The sequence below is a fragment of the Phacochoerus africanus genome, chromosome 1, assembly GCF_016906955.1.
Source record: "Phacochoerus africanus isolate WHEZ1 chromosome 1, ROS_Pafr_v1, whole genome shotgun sequence".
NCBI lineage: Eukaryota > Metazoa > Chordata > Mammalia > Artiodactyla > Suidae > Phacochoerus > Phacochoerus africanus.
In genome coordinates, this window is record NC_062544.1 from 174,545,343 (window position 1) to 174,565,790 (window position 20,448).

The following is a 20,448-nucleotide window of genomic DNA, read 5'->3' on the forward strand; positions in this document are numbered from 1 at the left end:
TGTAATGAGTTCAAAGGAAAGCACTTGAAACAAGTACTGCTATTTAATAGAAAGATGTATAAGACTACTTGGAAACTATAAAACTCTATACAAGGTGTAGTTAAACTATCAGGTATAATAACAGATAACAGTTCTATAGCTGAAACTCATGCTGGCTTTGTTAGCACAGGGGCCAAGGCATTTTCAGTTTCTAGAAAAACCAGAGAAGCTGCTGACAACTTGAGCAGGCACATGCCTCGGCAGGACCTGGGTCCTGCGGTCCAGCCATTCAGTAGCACATCCCTTCTTTCCTACAGGTATAGCTGCTTACATTCCTTTTAGACAGGAGACCATTACTTTATTAAAGGGATCACAGTGTGGCTGAACCCTACATAGTCAGTTTCTTTAGTCTGTCTCCAATTCCTGCAACTAGCCTGGTGCCTGCTCTGCTTCTGTGGCAGAAAGTGGGGAAGGATGGAATTCCTGTCATGGTTCGGTGATTAACGAACCCAACTAGTATCGATGAGGATGAGGGTTTGATCCCTGGCCTCGATCAGTGGGTTGGGGATCTGGCATAGCCATGAGCTGTGGTGTAGGTTGCAGACGTGGCTCAGATCCCACATTGCTGTGGTGTAGGCTGGCAGCTGCAGCTCCGATTTCACCCCTAGCCTGGGAAGCTCCATAGTCATGGGTGTGGCCCTGAAAAGACAAGAGACAAAAAGTGAGGAAGGAGAGGATGTTTGGGAGCTCCTCTTTGGTAGAGAAGTGTCACTGTGGCTCTGGCGTAGGCTGGTGGTTACAGCTCCGATTTCACCCCTAGCCTGGGAAGCTCCATATGCCACGGTAGTGGCCCTAGAAAAGGCAAAAAGACAAAAAAATAAAAATAAAAATAAAATAAAATAAAATGAAGAAGTGACCGAAGGCAAGTGTATGTGTATCCTGGCAAAAGTCCAGATTAGCTTTTTACAGTTGTTTCCCCCATAAATGTTAAAATGTCAGTTAAAAACAAGAGAGAGAGATAAAGAGGGAAAACTGGAGAATGACAAACTCCCTGAAAACTCTGTGACCTCTCTACAATCCAGCCACCTGTGTATCCTGGCAAATGACATGGTTGTGATTAGTTTCAGCATTCTTAACAAGCAATAAGACAAGGTTCTGCTATGACATTATCTTTTCCTATGGTTTTATAAAGTGGCTCAGAGCTGGTGGGGAAGGAACCAAGAGGAGAGGTGCATCCATGGGCTTTTCTTCCAGGGAGCTGTGTTTTAGAAGCCAACAGTTAGAGATTTGGTTTGGACAGCTGGGTTTCCTTAACTGTTCAGAAGAAGAGGGTGCTGGGGCCAGGGCTTTTAGAAGGGGTTTTGCTAAGTTCTGCAAAAGTGGATTGAAGCAGGAAAAAAAAAAAGGTGGGAAGACCATGAAAGGCACAATACTATTACAGAAAATGTGTATTTGGAGACCAAGGTTTGGTAGAGAAATAAGAGAAGGAAGGGGTGCTTGTATAAAACAAAACACAAACACTGGTGAACTGTGACTGCTCATGGTTTATAGATTGCTGACTGACAGCAGGAAATACAAACCTAAGAACACATACTAGGGAGTTCCCATTGCGGCTCAGTGATAACAAACCCAACTAGTGTCCATGAAGTTGTGGGTTTGATCCCTGGTCCTGTTCAGTGGATTAAGTTTGCCTTGAGCTGCAGTGCTGATTGCAGATGCAGCTCTGATCTGGCATTGCTGTGGCTGTGGTATAGGCCAGCAGCTGCAGCTCCAATTCGACCCCTAGCCTGGGAACCTTCGTGTGCCATTGGTGTGGCCGTAAAAAGAAAAAAGAAAAGAAAGGAATGCATACCATAGAAATTTCTTTAAAGGAGTAGATAATGTATTCTGTAATTCTAAATCCACCGTTATTAAAGAAAGTTAAAGGCTGCCAGCATCTTGGTTATGGTCAAATGCTAAGTAACATTGTTGGATCATTTTGCCTCTTCTGGACTCAATCGCTATCATTGGACCTCTCTGAAAACCTTGTGGGAGTGTGTGAAAACAAACCTTTCTTAGCTTTCTATAAATAAGCCCATTACTCACCCTTTTGAGGTGAGGTATGTATGGTGAGGAGGCAGAAGCTGACAGCTGTCACTTGGATTGAAGGCATGAGCAGCAGGGCTGGGCTGCCTTGGTGTGGACACTCTGTCTCCAGGTCCCTGGTGTGACTAGGGAGATTCTGGCTGGACTCCCTCTCGCTGACCCTCCAGAGATGCTTAACATTCCCACATTGCTCAGCCCTCTGGATCTGCAGAGTGGTTTCAGATTGCGTTCCCAGGGGCCTGGAATTCCCTGAAGGCACTTTAGGGTGGGCTGGTTTGGATGTTGGTCCAAACAACTGGACTCTGGGCCTCCTGACCCGGCTGAACCAGAACAGCTCTCTTTTATTGTTTAAATCTTGGGACTTTTCATGAGAGTCACTTGAAAAGAGATGAAGCACATGCAAAATCTGCTCTCTGGGAAAGTAGGAAAAAAGAGCTCTGTCATGAACAGAAGGCATGGATAGCAGCTCTTACCCTTTCTGTTCATTTCCCAGCTGCTGCCCTTTGTGTTAAAAGAGTTTATTGAGAGAATAATTCACATACAATACAAATAACCCATTTTAAGTTGTGTAATCTGATGGGGCTTAGTATAGTCACCATTTGCACAAACATCGCCGTGGTCAACTTTATGTTTTCATCACCTCAGAAAGAGACACTGTACTTGTTAGCACTTGCTCCCCACTTCCCCCCATCTGGGCAACCACCAGTCCACTTTCTGTTTCTCTGGATTTAGCTATGTTTTATTTTACTTTATTCTATGTTCTATGGATGTTTCATGGTCTTTTATGACTAGGTTTTTTTTTTTTTTTTTTTTAACCCAGAGTAATATTTTCAAGATTCCTCTGTGTCATAACACATGTGAGTCTTCTTTTTATTGCTGAATAATATTCCCCTGTGTAGATGTATGACATTTTATTTATCCATTCCTTAGTTGATGGACTTGGGGCTCTTTCTCCATTTTGCTATTATATTTTATGCTGCTATGAACATTTCTGAACAGGGTTTTGTGTGAACATATGTTTTCATTTCTCTTGGGTATACGCCTAAGAGTGGGGTGTTTAGGTCCTATGGTGACTCTGTGTTTTAACATTTTGAGGAATTGCCAGCCTCCTCTTCTCTGAAGTGAACGATGTGTATAGACTTGTGACTGTCCTCCTGGCCTTCTTCTTTGCACCATAATGCACACTTTAGCTCACATCCTGTCCTTCACCCTATTACCCCTTGGTTCCATTTCTAAAGTAGAAGAAACCTCAGTGGTTCCCTGTTATCAAAGGAAGGAATTGGAACTACTTAACATGGCAATCTGAGTCTAAGCCCTGGCTACATTTGTAATTTCATCCTCTAGTAATTTATCAGATTTTGTGTATCTTTCTGTGTTAGGTTTTTCATTATACAAAGTGAGTGATTTTTATTTTTAATCATTATACATTTATTTCATAAAATTTTATTTCCTTGCCTTCGTTTCAGCAAAATCATGAATTAAGTTGTTATCTTAGAGATTTCTACATATTTTATTTTCTAATGACTTCAGTAATCTCAAGATAGCCACTAGGCATATGTGGCTACTGAGCACTTAAAATGTGACCTATCTGAATTGAGATGGGCTATAAGTGTAAAGTATACACTGATTCCAAGATTTTATGCTAAAAAAAGGTAAACTGTCTCAATAATTTTTATATTGATTATATTTTGAAATGATAATATTTTTTTGTATTGGTAAACAAAATATATTATTAGAATTAACTTCACCTGTTCTTTTTGTGGTTATTTTTTATGTTTTTAATGTTACTGCTGGAAAATTTTTAATTATTTATGTGGCTCACATATATGACTTGTATTTCTGTTGGAAAGTGCTAAGCTAAACAATTATAACATAAAATGTCATTATATTCAAAGTGTACACAATTTTACTATATTACTATTAAAATGCAAATTAAACTAAAATACAAAAGTTTAAATTATGGGTCATAGTTTTAGTAAAAATCATTTTCTTCTAAAGTATTTAAAATTATCTATTTAGGTTAAAGTGCAGGCTATACCTAATAAAGAGTGTCAAACTTTGAGATTTTTGAGGGAGTAATTAATATCTATGGGAGGAAATGGGCAAAAGTCATACAGCACAGAGTTGGAATGCATAAGACATCTTCATAGTGAAGGGAAAGAAATGACTATCTGAGGTAGGATGTTAGATCTATGAAATGGACATTGAACTCTAGAATTGTGAGCAGACTTTTCTCAGGTATACAGCTTCAAGTTCTTTTCCATTATAGGTTATTACAAGATATTGAATATAGTTCCCTATGCTATACAGTAAGTCCTTGTTTATCTTCTATATAGTGGTGTATATCTGTTAATCCCATCCTCCTAATTTATCCCTCCCCCCCCTTTTTCTCCTTTGGTAAACATAAGTTTATTTCCTAAACAATCTAAAATAAATAATACAAGCCAACTTTTTTATAGAAGAGAGACAGACTCACAATCAACTTATACTTGGAAACCTTTTTTTTATTATTATTATTAAAGGCTGCACCCACAGCATATGGAGGTTCCTAGGTTAGGGGTCAAATCAGAGCTGTAGCTTTTCCAGTTTATACCACAGCCACAGCAACGCAGGATCCAAGCCATGTCTGTGACCTACACCACAGTTCTCAGCAACACCGTATCCTTACCCCACTGAGCAAGGCCAGGGATTGAACCCATGTCCTCATGGATACTAGTCAGGTTGGTTAACCACCGAGCCACGATGGGAACTCCATAAGACTTTTTTTAACTTGATATAATTAAATTCTCAAATAATTAGAAGTTTAGCTTTATTTAAATTTAGTAAATATTGATTCAAAGTCAGTGGTTCTTAAACTTCTTTGTGTCATGTTCCGCTTTGAAAGTCTAGTGCAAACAAGTCCACCACCACATTCTATAGGCACAGCCTGCAAGTCCCCATCTTTCCTGATATATAACCATTTCTGTCCCACCCAATTCCCATTTCCTTCCTGGTGGTCGCCTAATGTGAAAGCCTCTTTTTAAAGTCTTTGGGGACTTAAAAGGGCAAGTGTTTTGCTCTGTTTTTCATCAGTGGTGCTAACAGCTGTTTGTGTCGTCCAGCAGAGCCCCAAGGGAGTTGAATAGGGAGGGGCCTCTGAGAACTAGATTTTAAGTGCTATGAAGGCACGGGGTTTTGTTGTAGTTGCCCGGGGCTCTGTGTTCTGTATTCCTAGAATAGAGCCTGGTACATAGAAGGTGTTCAGTAAATTATCACTGAGTAGGGAAGAGAGCTGGGTCTGGAACCTCTAGAATTGACGAAGCTCTAAAATCGGGCCCAAACGTGGTCAAGAGACCTGTGTGTAGATACTGGGTGTTGGATTTGGGGTGGGGGCAAAGGAGGTTAGCAGAGAGAGAAAGGTTTAAAACAGATTAAAGGGATGTTTTAGTTTCCTACTGCTGCTGTAACAAACTGCTACAAATTTAGCAGTGTAAAACTACACAGATTTTTTATCTCATAATTCTGGAGGTCAGAAGTCTAAAGTCATTTTTACTGAGTCAAAGTCAAGGTGTCACCAAGGCTGTTTCCTTCTAGAGACTCTAGAGGAGAATTCATTCCTACATCTGTTCTAGCTTCTACAGGTCGCTGTTTTCCTTGGCTTGTGGCCTTTTCTTGCCTCTTCAAGGCCAGGTACATCATGTCTTTTTTCCTCTCTGATTTCTGCTTCCATCCATGGATATTAGTTGGGTTCATAACCCACTGAGCCGCAACAGGAACTCCCTTAAAGCCTCTTAACTGTGAGGTGACTTCTTCAAAATTAGCAGGAGGTCAAGGCCAAGAACAGTGTTTACATGTAAAGAAATCTTCTGCCACTTCTTGGCAGCAAATTGTCACTTTGCTCTGGTTCCTTGCTTTCTCATCTGTAACTCACCGAAGAAGTACCAACACATAGGACTATAAAGGACTGAGCATGATTTTGTCATGGATAAGAACTGATTACAAATTTTAAAAAGTTTCCGTCTTGGCTCAGGGAGTTCCTATTGTGACTCAGCAGAGATGACTCTGACTAGCATCCATGAAGACACAGGTTCGATCCCTGGCCTTGCTCAGTGGGTTAAGGATCCGACATTGCCATGAGCTGTGGTGTAGGTCACAGACTTGTCTTGGATCCTATGTTGCTGTGGCTGTAGCGTGGGCTGGCAGCTGCAGCTCCAATTCAACCCCTAGCCTGGAAACCTCCATGTGCCATAGGTGCGGCCCTAAAAAGACAAAAAGCAAAAACAAAAACAACTTTTAAGAAGTTGATGAGGAATTGTATACCTGTGATTTGAGCGGATTTGGTGTATGGCCGGATTGTATTACACCCGAACACCCAGATTTAACTGATGAAATGCAGGAGTTAGAGTTGCTGTCCTTGAACAGAGTGGACTGGAAAAGCAAGGAAGCCTACTGGCATTAATTTAAAAGACATGTGAATTGTGTACATTCATATAGGAGGGAAAAGCATTTTATTGCCCTTTACCTAATGATTAATGTTAATGCGCTTGTAGCATGTGCCAGACCACGTTCCTACCATTTCACATGTTTAAGTTCATTGAACTACCGTGAGAACCACATGAGGTCATACCTTTATTATTCCCACTTTATAAATGAGGGAGCAGAGCATGGAGACATTAAGTTGCTTAAGGTTACATGGCTAGAGTGGGTTGGGATTTGAACCCAGCCCGTCTGGCTCCAGAGCTTGCATTCATAACCAGTACCCTGCGTAAGTTTTCCAGAGGTGTCATGTAAGACACGATTATCCTAGTGCAAAATGGACTTTAGCTGAAGTGTACTCACTTATAGGTATTGTCATCTAATAAAGTTTACTCATGAGATAACAGATCACATACAGCCAGTGGTGAAGGAAGCATGAAGGTTGAGAAAAAGAGAAAGCGGAAAGCCTGCTGTTTGGTATTAAGGAGGACATGTGGAGGTTTAATAATTGCCTGTTCTCTCTTTTAATGCTTTTGTGCTTCCCTATCCTTGGCCTGTAGGATCTATTCTCTTTTTCCTGGCATATTTCAGGCTTCCCCATGTTGCCATTGTTCTTTCTTGAGCTGCTTACTGCATGTGGCAGGACTGATGGCTGACCCAGTCTTCTCCATTCAGTTCTTTTCATTTTAATAAATGAGGAAACATGTTTATCATTGTCCCAAGTCCATGAATAAGAACTCGTTTAGCACATAGATCCTATTCTTTGGCTACTTTGCCAGCCAGTGCTAATAACCATCTAAAAAGAAAAGCATTTTAAAAATCCTTGATGAAAGTTGAAGAAGAGGGTTGTGTGAAAAGGGGCCAACTGGAGCCAGCTGCTGATAAGCTGGAGCAGGTTTGACAAATGTCAGAGAGGATCTGGAATTCTGTTTACCTCGTGTGGACAAGTACCCATTTTCTTAGGGTAGTATGGCTTAGAAAACCAACCTCTAGAGTTTTTCAAAATTTTGTGTCCTGGCTCCTTTTTGATGTAACTGATGAGAGCCATAGAAAGCATTTTTTCTTTTTAGGAAAACAACTGCAAGATTTAATTATAAAGAAAAACCAAGCTGCAAGACTTGGGGCTTACTTTAAGTGTTACTCTTCCTTGTGGATTGAATTTGGACTTGAAATACCAAGGATGCTACCTAAAAAGGGTCTGGAAATAGTGCCTGAAGGCAAACATGTTCTTCCCTATGCTGATTTTATTCCAGGATGATCAGTTCACAAGAGGAAAGAGGCTTTGGCATGAAAAGACGTTTTTGTTTTACTCGACTTTCTTCCAGCATTCTGTAAATTCATCCTCAGTGCTGTTTCCAGGCAGCAACCAAGAATCCATGTTTTCTGATTTGTTTGTTTGTGATTGATCATTTATCCTCCAACTGCATCCACCAAAGGCTCAAGGCTACTTGCAGTAAATAACATGTACTTAATGTGGCTGTTTAAGAGGGAGGTAGGAAACAAGGCCAGGACAAAAAGCAAGCCGACCTGCCCTGCCAGAGCTCCGGGTAGAGCTGCTGAGAGTGAGGGTTAAACAGAGTAACATCCTTCCAGGCAGCCAAGGGGAAAGGGTCACAGAATTGGTTATGTAACTGTCATCTAATAAAAGGAAACAGTTCCTCAGCAGTCGTAAATCTTCTCTAGGTTTGCAGTTTTCAAAGAATTTTGGCTGGGCAGTGGATGAGCAAAACTCTTCTTGAGGTTACAAGCCCTGTGTCTTGGATGCTATGTCAGGAGTGTAACCACCCACCATCCTTGCCAACAAGCAGGGCTTTTCAGTGCCACCTCACCCCAGCCACCCCACCCTCTACCTCATGAGGATCATGATGATTTAATTCATGCCTGAAGTTATTCACTCATGCCTGGCAGATACTTGTTTCATATTATCTCTCACTGTTCCTCTCCTTGGAAGGTGGCAATGACCAGTGGGGCAAGGAGGAATGACAGGTACCTTGTATTGATTCACTCAGCACATTTATTGAGTCCTCTTTCTGTATCAGGTCCTGGAAATCCGGTGGTAAACCAGGCATACTTGGTCTTGGTCTTCATGGTCATATATACAATTTGGGGAGGAGAGTGGATTTTCCATTAGATGGAAATGTATACTTATGCTCAAATTAAAAAAAAGAAAAATTCAAGGGTATTCCCCTTGGCTTAGCGGAAATGCATCCAACTAGTATCCATGAGGATGCAGGTTCGATCCCTGGCCTTGCTCCGTGGGTTAAGGATCCGGTGTTGCCCTGAGCTGTGCTGAGGTTGCTACATGTCCCAGATCTCTCATTGCTGTGGTTGTGGTATAGGCTGGGAGCTATAGCTCTGATTCGAGCCCTAGCCTAGAAACTTCCATATGCTGCAGTTACGGCCCTAAAGAGCAAAAAAAAAATCAAAACTGTAAAACTGTTTTTAAGAATTACCCAGAGCATCCCAGGCTTGTGAATGCCCAAGATTTTTTCTCTTAGGGAGTTTTGATAAGAGTGCTGGCACACACTTCCTGTCATTCATTAGCGTTGTCTTCATTTCTGGGAGAAATTAAAATGTGGATAAATGCATGAGTAGTGCTGGAATAAAAGAATCAAGTACGCAGGAGGTTACTGTGGAAACAAGATCCTTTTTCCTCCAGTTTCTGTGAAGCAAATTCAGATGATAAATACTTTAAAAATCTCACTTTTCAGCAGAAATACTTTAAATGGTATTAACATTTCCCGAACTTTTATTTAAAGTACTGTTTTTCTATGTTTGTATGGTCCTGTATCTCTTCCCTCTAGCATGTATGTGATTGTGAGATGAAGGATTAAGCAAACGGGAAACTTAATTGATACAGAGAAGTCTCAGGAGCATTTGGTTCTTGTTCACTCTCTGCCCCTCCCTTCCCTGGCCCCCACCTCCACCTTTCTTCTTTGGGTTTTGCTGGGTACCTTGAACTGAAGGGTCTGTGGGGAGCTGGATTTAAACCTAGCAGGCTCTGTGTGGTGTGGTATTAAGGTTAAGAAAACCCTTCCTTTATCTCTTTCACCTCAGTCTCTTCTGCCATGTGTCCAAGGTTGATCTGAAAGGTTTTGATAGGATGATAAGACTCTTTTAACAAAAGCCATCCTAGAGATTTTAAGGATCAAATAGTAGTTATCAGAATGGGAATAAGGGCTACCAGAACATGGTTGTTGAGAATGCTTTTTTCTCACATTCCCAAGCACTTTCAGTTCAACCCTTCTCCCTTTACTCTCAACCCAAAGAGAAAATTCCAGAAAATGCTTAAAATAAAGAAGATGTAATCTTTGCTAGGGAGGAAACTCTGGGAAACCTTTCAACAGATCAGAATCTAGGTTATTCTCATTGAGAGGCCACAGCCCTATATTTCGGTTGAATTAACGGATTTCCTATCAGCCTGAGTCCAGTGAAGTGTTCATAGATGAACTGCAATCTTGTTCATCATTGATGTGATTGACGTTAGCTGCCTGGAGTACAGATTCTGCACGTGGGCAGAGCGCCGTAATCAGTTAGTGATGCCTGCCCTCGGTTAGTGGTTGTAGCCTTGTCATGTATTTGCTTTCCCTATATCCAATGTATTAAAAGAAATTGATGCCGATCTTTAGTGTCGACATGACCACCAAAAAAGGAAAAAAAAGCCAAACAAGTAAGTTCCAAACCTCATTTATCTACAGCAGAATATAAATTCATTGTTGTGGAGAACAGAATGTGCTGCTGTTGCCCTGTTGGGACGTTAGGAAACTATTTCCAGCAGTACATGGTTTACTGCCACTTATCTGGAATATTTCATTGTTTTAGTGAAGATACTTTATTATATAACAGTAAATTTAGGCATGTGAAACCTGCCTGGTATGTTACACGTCTCCAGCATAAGTGACTATGACCCTCTCTGGTGGGATGCTGAAGCCACTTAGATTGACAGCTCATTCAAGTGACGAAGAAGGCCGGGAATGATCTGAGTTTGCTTTAGGCAGATGGATATTTTAATGAAGGAAAAGTACCTTGAAGAGATGCCATTCCCAGAAGGGCAGAGGACAGCGCTGATTATAACCAGAGCCCTGCTTTCTGTGCTTCTCCAGCTAGAGCGCTGAGTGCTGTCTGGAATCCTCAGGAAACGTGCGGGGGAGGGGCCGGTCAGGCAAGGTTTTCAGTAAATGCAGCTGACATTGAAGAAGCAAGGGCTGAACTGGGTCTCGTTTTCATGACCATGCTTGACAGGATTGTAAAAGCTTGTGCTGGGAGTCTTTGTCTTCATTGGTGGCCCTCACTGTGCGTAGCATAGCTCTGGGAATTTGGTTTACGGTCAGTAAATATACATTGGCTTGATGTACCAGTGCAAAGCAAGCTAGAGACTGTCCTCTTCGTAGGTGTTACATTCTTGGTAAAATAGCAATAGAACAGGATTCCATGAACAGGTTTCATCTTCATAATTTTCTATTTATTTATTTATTTATTTATTTTTGTCTTTTGTCTTTGTTGTTGTTGTTGTTGCTGTTTCTTGGGCCGCTCCCACGGCATATGGAGGTTCCCAGGCTAGGGGTTGAATCAGAGCTGTAGCCACCGGCCTACGCCAGAGCCACAGCAACGCGGGATCCGAACTGCGTCTGCAACCTACACCACAGCTCAAGGCAACGCCGGATCGTTAACCCACTGAGCAAGGGCAGGGACCGAACCCTCAACCTCATGGTTCCTAGTCGGATTCGTTAACCACTGCACCACGATGGGAACTCAAATATAATTTTCTATTTAAAACACAAATTAGATTTATTCACTCATCAAATATTTGATGGTCTTTTATATTCCAGGTCCTATGGCCAAGTCATGAGCATATATAGTGTTGAACAAAGCAGACGCAGCCTCTGTCCTCTTGCTCTTGCTAAGAGAGACAAAGGTTAACAAAATCATAATATAGTTAATTAAGATCATCATAGTAGGTACACCAGAGGAAAAGCATAGAGGTGTATAAAGACATCAAGTAAGGGATCCTAACCCAGCTCAGAAGGGTCAGGGAAAGCTTCCTGGAGGAGATGATTTTTTTTTTTTGGCCATGCCCACTGCATGCTGAAGTTCTGGGCCAAGGATTGAACCTGTGACATAGAAGTGACTCAAGTCACAGCAGTAACACTGCCAGATCTTTAATCTGTTGCATCACCAGGGAACTCTGGGAGGAGATAAAATTTAATCTGAGACTTGAAGGATGAGTGGGGCAAAGGAAGGGCAGCTGGGAACAGAGAGAGCTGAGATGGATGCCCAGAGGGTTTCCACAGGACACCTGTAAACCAACACTTGCTTATGTTGTGTGAACCAGGACCAGAACACATCACTGGCTTCCACCCTCCTGGAAAGCTCCACCTGGGCATGAGGGGGGAGTTGTCCAATCTTCTGCCGTCTTGCAGATCTTGCTGCAGCATAAATCCACTGTGAAAGTCTTTACTATGTAGACTCCTGTCACTTACTTGCTGAGATGGTTCAACAGTTCATTGTCTTAGAAAGTAATATTTTTTCAGTTCAGCTGGTCGCCTTCTTGCTGGATGCCGAGATTGAGGGCTGGCCAGTCACATTACATCAGTAGGCACCTGTGAGCAGAGGCAGTAGTAGTAGTTCAAGCACAGGCTCTAAACTCAAGAAAGGCTCCGGCTCTGGCTTCAAACCGAGGGTCAGTTGTTCTGTGTTGTGGCTTAAGTTTTCTTCACTTTGGTTTCTTCTCCTTTTTAAAATAGGTATTGTGGTCATCTCATAAAGTAGGCTTGAGGATTAAATTAAATGAGGCTGTGCGTGGGAAATGCTGGGCTTTGGCACAAGGCATGGTAGTCACGATTCTCCATTGTCTTATCCTGAACATCTCCCAACATATTGCCCTGTGCTAGACACATGGGAGGAGATTTTGTTGGCTGACTGATGAAACCAAATTTGTTGTCTGCGTCAAATAATCTTCTCTATAGATTGGTGGATTTACTGTACCATCATCAGGAGCTGTCAGGAATGCTCATCCGTGGTGGGCCAATGACATTACCACTTGAATTTTAAGAAAGCTCTTAGTAATGGTATGGGGACATTTATCCTCACATTTGTAGGTCTTCTCTGCTGACTACAGAAGAGAGAAAGTGATGCTCAGAAAATCATATGTGTTGAATGTACCAGATAGGGCTACCTCACTGTTGACTTTGTTCCTTCTCCCAAAACACAGTGCCACATTTAAGACCATCACTTGATAAAGCAGCCACAAAAAATGTAAAGAATGTCTAGTCCCTGCAGTTCTAGGAGATATTTGAGGAGAAGTTACAGGCTTTGAACAAGCTCTTCAAACATGGCTGTGTAGTTCTCGCCTTGAAGTCCCATTTCCTAGGAGGCTGTGTAGTGTTACTTGGTGGTCTGGTCATTCTCTGCACAGCAGAGGAGCTCCCCTTGGCTGGCTGCAGTTATTGGCAGCATTCATTTGAAGTATGGGTGTGACTGGGTGGAGGGAGAAGCAAGAATCAAGCAGTTTAATTTTCCTTTGGAGATGTCAAATAGACAGCTGAAAATACACATCTGGGAGAAGTCAGAGCCACCGGATGCTAGTGATGGTGAGTCAACAGTCAAACAGGGCTAACCTGGGTTTTTGGTTATGAGGCAGTGCTTCCAGGAAGCCTTTTCTGGTCCACCAGAGGTTTCTTAATATCTAGACTTTAGCTATTGCATTATAATTTTGGTAGGAAAAAAAAGAGAGACGTTGTGTAACATGACTGGTTGTAAAACATGATCATCTTGGTAATGCTACAAAGAGGAAATAAAGAAGATATTGTGCCAGAAAGGAAAAAAAAAATTCATAGGGCTGAACTAGATTTCCATTAAAAAGTTGTCCTTCAAGTCAGCCAGATTCCTTCATAGACTCATTCAAGTTTCATCCAGGGAACCAGAATGCTTTTATTTTTGCTTCACATTTCATTTAGATTTCCAACATTCTTGGTCATTGAAATAATACCTCATTCCTTAGTAATATTTCCTTGGACTGTTTGTAGCTCTGCTCACTTAGTAAAATATGCAAATTTGCCAAAGTAACCAGTAGATAATTTAACGTAGAAAGCTTTGAATTATATCTTAATTATGCTAATGTCAAAATAAAAGATGGGTGGTTTCATTTATACTACATTAAAATAAGTAGCATAAACAGATATTTCATTAGTGTTTTGTTTTTTTAATCTTATACTTTGGCAAACCTTCTATAGTGATAAATGAATTTTCCTTTTCATTGGGAAAAGCCAAGTTACTGTTGCTTTTGGTCATTATAGTTGCATTCTTTCAGACTGTAACAGTTAGCTGAAGACAAAAAATTGGAAGAGCTGTTTGCCTCTAAGATATTTATTTCTTAGATTTACATGATAATGACCTATGAATGGTTTTTTATTTTTTGAGTTTTCTTTGATTATTTTCTTAAACAACACTTGGCGCTAAAATAAATTACAAATAATTTTGCATTTGTATGAAAACCAGCTAAAAACGAACTAGTCCTGACTGTGTACTACCTAGACTTTCTGTGGTTCTGAATTCTCACAGATGTGTATTTTTAGGGAAAATTAAGCTGCATCTCCCTCCTCCTCCTAAATCCCTGTCTTCATGGATGGTTTAATGGCCCACCTTGATGCCCAGCTAGAAGCCCCAGTTTCTAGTTGACTGGAAACCAGTGTCTTCCTTGGCTTTCCCATCTAATGAGACTCTCTATTCCGTTACCTTTCCCTCCACACAGTTACCCTGATATGTCCTCTCTTTGATTTCCCATGGCCAGGCTTTACCATCACCTGTCCAGATGAGCATCTCACTGGCTTGTGTTCTGTCTCTTCTCTTCTGACACTTCTCTTTTGTCCCAGTGTCTCTGATTGGATGACCTCCTGGCTTCAGCATCTAGCAGATTCTCCTGGTCCACGGATTAATAAGCCCAAGCTTCTCAGCCTACAGTCAAACCTTTGAGGTCCAGCTCTGACCCACTTTTCAGCCTTCATTCCCTGCCCCGTTCCTCTGCGGTTGACGCCTGACCTCCCTAAACCCTACAGTGAGATTTTGCGCCTGTGCCCACTTGGTGTCCCTGCCTGCAGTGCCCTGGTCCCCGAATTGCCCTCCTCATCACCAATGACCCCTTGCACCTTTTACCTTCACCTCATGGCACTAATCGCCCTGCCCTAGACTTCTCGCTCTGTGCCTCTGTTCTAGGTCTCCTTCATTGGTTCCATGCCTCCCAGGGGCCACTCAACTCTGAGTGTCAGGAGGGATCCTTTCTTATTCAGCCTTCATTAATGAAATAATCTCTCCTTGGCACAGAACTCAGCTTCTTCTGTGTTGGTTCTTGGCATTATACTGTTATTTCTTGATATATAGTATTAGCAGCAGAGTCCTCGAGGTTGAAATGCCACCTCTAAGATATATAGCCCGAAGATTTGAAAACAGCAACTCAAACAAATACTTGTGTGCGAATGTTAACAGCAGCACTAGTCACAATAGCCAAAAGATGGAAACAATGCCAGTGTTCATCAACAGATGAATGGAAAGAAAGCATGGTCTGTATGTACCTAGAGTAGACTATTATTCAGCCGTAAAGGGGGAAAATTTCTGATACATCTCTCAGCGGGGTTGAACCTAGGAAACATTATACTATGTGAAATAAGCCATATGAAAAGTATAAATATTATGTAATACCGCTTACACGAAATCTCTAGAATAGGCAAATTCGTAGAGATAGAAAGTTAGAGGTTAGCAGGGGCTAGGGAGATGGAGAAACGGAATTATTACTCTAATGGGTACAGCATTTCTGTTTAGGGTGAGGAGAGTGTTTTAGAACTAGTGATGATGGTTGTAAAGTATTGTGCATGTAATTAAAGCCACTGAAATGATTAAAATGGTAAAATGTATGTAATGTATATTTTATCAAAATAAAAAATATATAGTTCATATAATTAAAAAATATGCTGCCACCAACACCCTTATGCATACATGTTCCAATATGTTCTATCATTTCTGTTTATCATTCTTACTTTCCTAATATATCACAAATTTCTTGAGGTCAGGGACCAATCTAAATAGAAAATATTTAAGAAGCATGGCTTTTGCTTGTATAGGGTTTGAAATTGGTTGTTTTTGAAGTTCTGAAACTTTTTGCAGCAGGTCCGATATTTTATTTGAATATTAATAAATGCAGCGTGACAAAGCGTTATGAAGCCACTGATGGACTCTTAGAACATAAAGATCTGTTTTTTCTGATCTGCTGTTTAGGAACTGTGCGTATCAATCCTGATCCCACTAGAAGGAAAACCAAACAGTCCTGCAAAGTGTGCTTTTAGGGTCTCCTCTTGCTGTTTTCAGCAAGGGGCTTGGATGATGTGAATGGGAACCTTATTGATTTTTTTCCTAAGTCCTTTTTATTTTTATTTATTTTTATTTTTTATTTTTTATTTTTTTTGCTTTTTAGGGCCACACCTGCAGCATATGGAAGTTCCCAGGCTAGGGGTTGAATTAGAGCTGTAGCTACTGGCCTACACCACATCCACAGCAACACGGAATCTAAGCCGAGTATGTGACCTACACCACAGCTCATGGCAACTACAGATCCTTAACCCACTGAGCGAGGCCAGGGATCAAACCCACATCTTCATGGATTCTAGTCAGGTTCATTAACCACTGAGCCACCATGGGAACTCCTAAGCCCTTTTTAAAGGAAATAAAAATGTAGGTACCCTGTCAGAATATAAATAAAGTCATTTTTCTAGGGAGTTAAAATGCATTCCTGGAGTTACCCTTTTGGCTCAGCGGAAATGAATCCAAGTAGTGTCCATGAGGATGCAGGTTTGATCCCTGGCCTCACTCAGTGGCTTAAGGATCTGGCAGTGCAGTGAGATGTGGTGTAGGTCACAGACACAGATCAGATCCCACTGTTGGTGTGGCTATGGTATAGGTCAGCAGCTGTAGTTCCAATTCGACCCCTAGCCCCAGGAACTGCAGGTTCAACCCTAAAAAGCAAAAAAAAAAAAAAAAGAAGCATTTATCTTCTAAGCTCTTAGGCTTTCAAAAGTAAAATCAATAATGGTGACAAGCTAATACAGTTTATATTAGAATGAGTTTAATGTACATGTAATTTTATATAAATAAGACCTTAATGTCTTGATTGTTTTACTTCTGAGTGCCAGGATTTTCTTTGAAAAATAACTGAGGTATAAATGTGAGAAAATGTTAGCCCATATTTACAGTGAATCATCTTGTATAACTTTTTATTGTTTCATTTACTGTCTGCCTTAAATTTTGTGTTATGGTGCTGAATGCTGAAAGGTTTTGGAAAATGAACCTCCCTCCCCTTGTACTCCTATTCCAGAAGTCAACATTAGATAGTGCTGTTGATTTCACCTTCTTCACACCATTTTGGAAAATGCTTTATTCCTTGCGTGATAGTTATTTCTCATAGATTTTCCTACCACTCTGAACTTGGTCAGTAAGTATGTTCTAGGGCAGGTCTCAGCTGTCAGTGCACATTCAAACCATCCAGTGATCTTGATAAAATGCAGGTTCCAACTGAGGGAGGCGGGTGGTGAGATCTGCATTTCTGATAAACTCTCCCGTGATACAAGTGCTGCTTCTCTGTGGACCACACTGTGAGCCAGGAGCACTCTTGTTTCAAATACCAGATTTTGATGTTCTGCCAGGAAAGATATAACACCCAAGATGTCCTGTACAATATTTGGCACATAGTTGTATTAAAAATTATTGTTTATGGAGTTCCCGTTGTGACTTAGTGGTTAACGAATCCGACTAGTATTCATGAGGACATGGGTTCGATTCCTGGCCTTGCTCAGTGAGTTAAGGATCTGATGTTGCGTGAGCAGCTGTGTGGCCACAGATGCAGCTCAGGTCCCACGTCACTGTGGCTATGGCGTAGGCCGGCAGCTGTAGCTCCTATTCGACCCCTAGCCTGGGAACCTCCATATGCCGTGGGTGCAGCCCTAAAAAGACAAAAGACCAAAAGAAATTATTCATTGTTTATCTGAAATTTAATTTTAACTGGGCTGGACACAATACACCTGTGTGTGTGTGTGTGTGTGTGTGTGTGTGTGTGTGTGTGTGTGTATGCACACATGCGTAATGCTAAATGGCAGTCTAAATAATTTATGTAGACATTTAAGTGTCATGCATTGTATTAGATTTAAAACAGTATGATTGTCTGTTTTGAGAGAAAGGACACATAGAATTATGTTTATTTCTGACTTGATTTTTAGGCATTTACTTAGATGTTTTGCTCATATGCTTTTCAATACAGTAAAAGATGTAAGCATGAATCCCCCAATATCTAGGGAATTCTTAAAAAAATGGTGAAATTCTAAAATACACCTGAAAGGACAGAAATGACCTGGATTATCAATGTTTTAATCCAGCCATTTGAAGTAAGACAGTATTAATATGAGAGATTTAAATCTGGACTTTTTTATAATTTTTCTTGTATCTTTTGTTGTTGTTACTGTGTACTGTTGATACTCTCAAACCCTGTGTAAGAGCAGTATATAAAGATAATCTGTTGTCTATTAAAGCATATAGAAGAAAGTATAAATGCTTTTCTTTATTTTTTCAGATTCTTTACAGAGTTGGAAGCAAGACATCAGAATAATATCTTCATAGATGACATAAGTGACATTGTGGAAAAACACACAGCATCCACATTTGACCCATATGTGAAATACTGCACAAATGAAGTCTACCAACAGCGGACACTTCAAAAATTGTTGTAAGCAATATTGACTGTTACAGTTTTAATTATCTAACCATGTTTTCATTAGGTCACACTGATAGAAATTACTTAGAAATGCCTCCTATAATCAGTTTCACAGGGAGAAATATTTAAGAGAGTTGCTTTCAGGGTGAGGGTGTTTAAGGAGAAAAGTCTAATTTGTGCAGAATTTTGTCTCTAACGCAATTAAGAAATTATAGTTTGCTGTTTTCTTGGTCTTTTTTTTTTTTTAATTCCTGCAAGACAGGGGATGGGAGTGGAGGAGAAGGATGGAGATGGGGGAGGGGGTGATCATCATTCCAAGCCAAGAAGTTTGTTTTCTAAGCCATTAACTAGCCCTTAAGTCATTTGCCTGAGGCCCAGAGAGTTCTTGGGCAGGTTGAGCTAGGGCCCAGGATTCAGAGTTTTCTCTAGTGTTCTGATCTTCTGCCATGCAAAAGATGACTCTATTCAGTTTATAGAAATTCCTGATTTCCCCCCTCTGTGGACTTAGGGGTGAGGAGAGCAGAGAAGGTCCAAAGGAAGGCAATTTAAAAAAAAAATGTTTAAAGCCTTTAATTATGAAACAAAAAAGAATAAAGCTTTGAATTTCTCTCCACGCCTTTTCCCTTTGTTCTGTTTAGGTTACTGAGAGTGTTGGTGTGTATATGCTATCTCTATCCTTTAAAGGGGTCAGCAATGGTTCAGTAATGTCTGTATTGTTTTATTTCGGGGAAGAGGGGCCTTGTTTATCACAAGGAGCTATTCATTTTGCAGTGCAGTTGTACATTGCTGTAAGCAGGGTTTGGGGGCTGACTGTCTCTTATCATTCTCACCCCCTTCTGTGAGTTGTGACATTTGTGAACAGAGCGTGGAAACCTGGTCAGCTTCTATGCAATGTATGAGACCCTACAGAGGGGTTGGGCTGATGATGATTACTTCATGGCTGCCTGAAGAAAAAGCCCCCAAGTTGGAGAGAAGGGTTGATTGTGCCTCCCTCGATCCTCATTAAAATCTTCTCTAGGAAGTTCCCGTGTAGTGCAGAGTGTTAAGGATTGGCATTGCTGCAGTTGTGGCACGGGGTTTGATCCCAGTCTGGGGAACTTCCGCATGCCATGGAGCACCTAAAAAAAAAATCTTATATAGGTTCCATGGAAAACCCACAGCTGCCAACCTCAGTGAGGTTATTAGTATAAAGCAGGGTTTGGGCTGGATAAGTCTTTGTTGTGAGGGCTCTTCCTGCACATTGTTGGGTGCTTAACAGCATCCCTGGCCTCTGCCCACCTGACACTGCTAGCACCGCCTTACCCGAGTTGTGATAACCAAAAATGTCTCCAGACACTGCCCAGTATTCCTTGCAGGGGAGGGGGTGGAGAATCACCCCCTTCACTTTCCCTAGCCCCCCACCCCAGATGGGAACTGCTATGTAAAGATTACTTTGTAGCTGTTGGAAAAAAACCCAACCTCTTGGAAAAGTTACATATATGAAAAGTTAAATTCATTTTGTTTTGCAGGATTTTAAAAAAATGTGGGTAGGTACTGCTGTACATTGTGCAACTCTTTAAAAATGAAGGTTTTATTTAAGTTAGCTCAAGTGATACCATCATTTGAGCTTTCACATGGAAATTAGCGATTGTGTTTTCAGGAGCTGAGTTGATATGAATTTACTTTTAGAGCAATGACTTTCAACTTCAACTGCACTTTGCAAATGCCTAGGAATCTGAAAACAAGCAAATAAACAACGCCTAGGGTCCATCCCAGACTGTTTCATCAGAATCTTTGGAATTGGAGGGCCTGGGGCCTAAGTGATTTAAATATGCAACTGGTTTAGAATTTTTGTTTTTAAACTTCCTAAAAAAATCTTTTCAAAGCTAGCAGGAAAGGAAGCTTTAAAATACCTCAGTGTATGTATAAAAAAATAGCCTCAGTGTAAGAGAATGAAATTAAAACATTTCTGGGTACTTTCTTTTAATCTGCTATTCTGAGTGTTTCCTGATTTATTCCTATCAGCCTTGAACCAAATCATCTTAAGTTGCAAAGTGTGTATGTGTATATATGTGCGGGTGTGTGTGTGCGTGTGTGTGTGTGTGTGTGTGTGTGTGTGTGTTTATTTAAAAGGTTACAATTACTGCTACCCTGCCTTTCGACCTTCCCCTGCCCCTCCAACATGGGATTACAGAATCCAG

The 20,448-nt window shown here is 41.0% G+C and overlaps 1 protein-coding gene across 4 annotated transcripts in view; it reads left to right on the forward strand.

Moving 5' to 3' along the window:
- ARHGEF26 (Rho guanine nucleotide exchange factor 26) overlaps positions 1-20,448 on the forward strand; it is a 133,087-nt gene that overhangs the window by 56,334 nt on the left and 56,305 nt on the right. For all 4 annotated transcript variants that reach the window (XR_007135591.1, XM_047785115.1, XM_047785134.1 and 1 more), the window contains one exon: positions 18,128-18,280. Coding sequence is in view for 3 of the 4 variants with exons in the window: in XM_047785115.1 (XP_047641071.1) it covers positions 18,128-18,280 (153 nt within the window). In the remaining variant the exon portion in view is untranslated. The remainder of the gene's footprint in view (positions 1-18,127; positions 18,281-20,448) is intronic.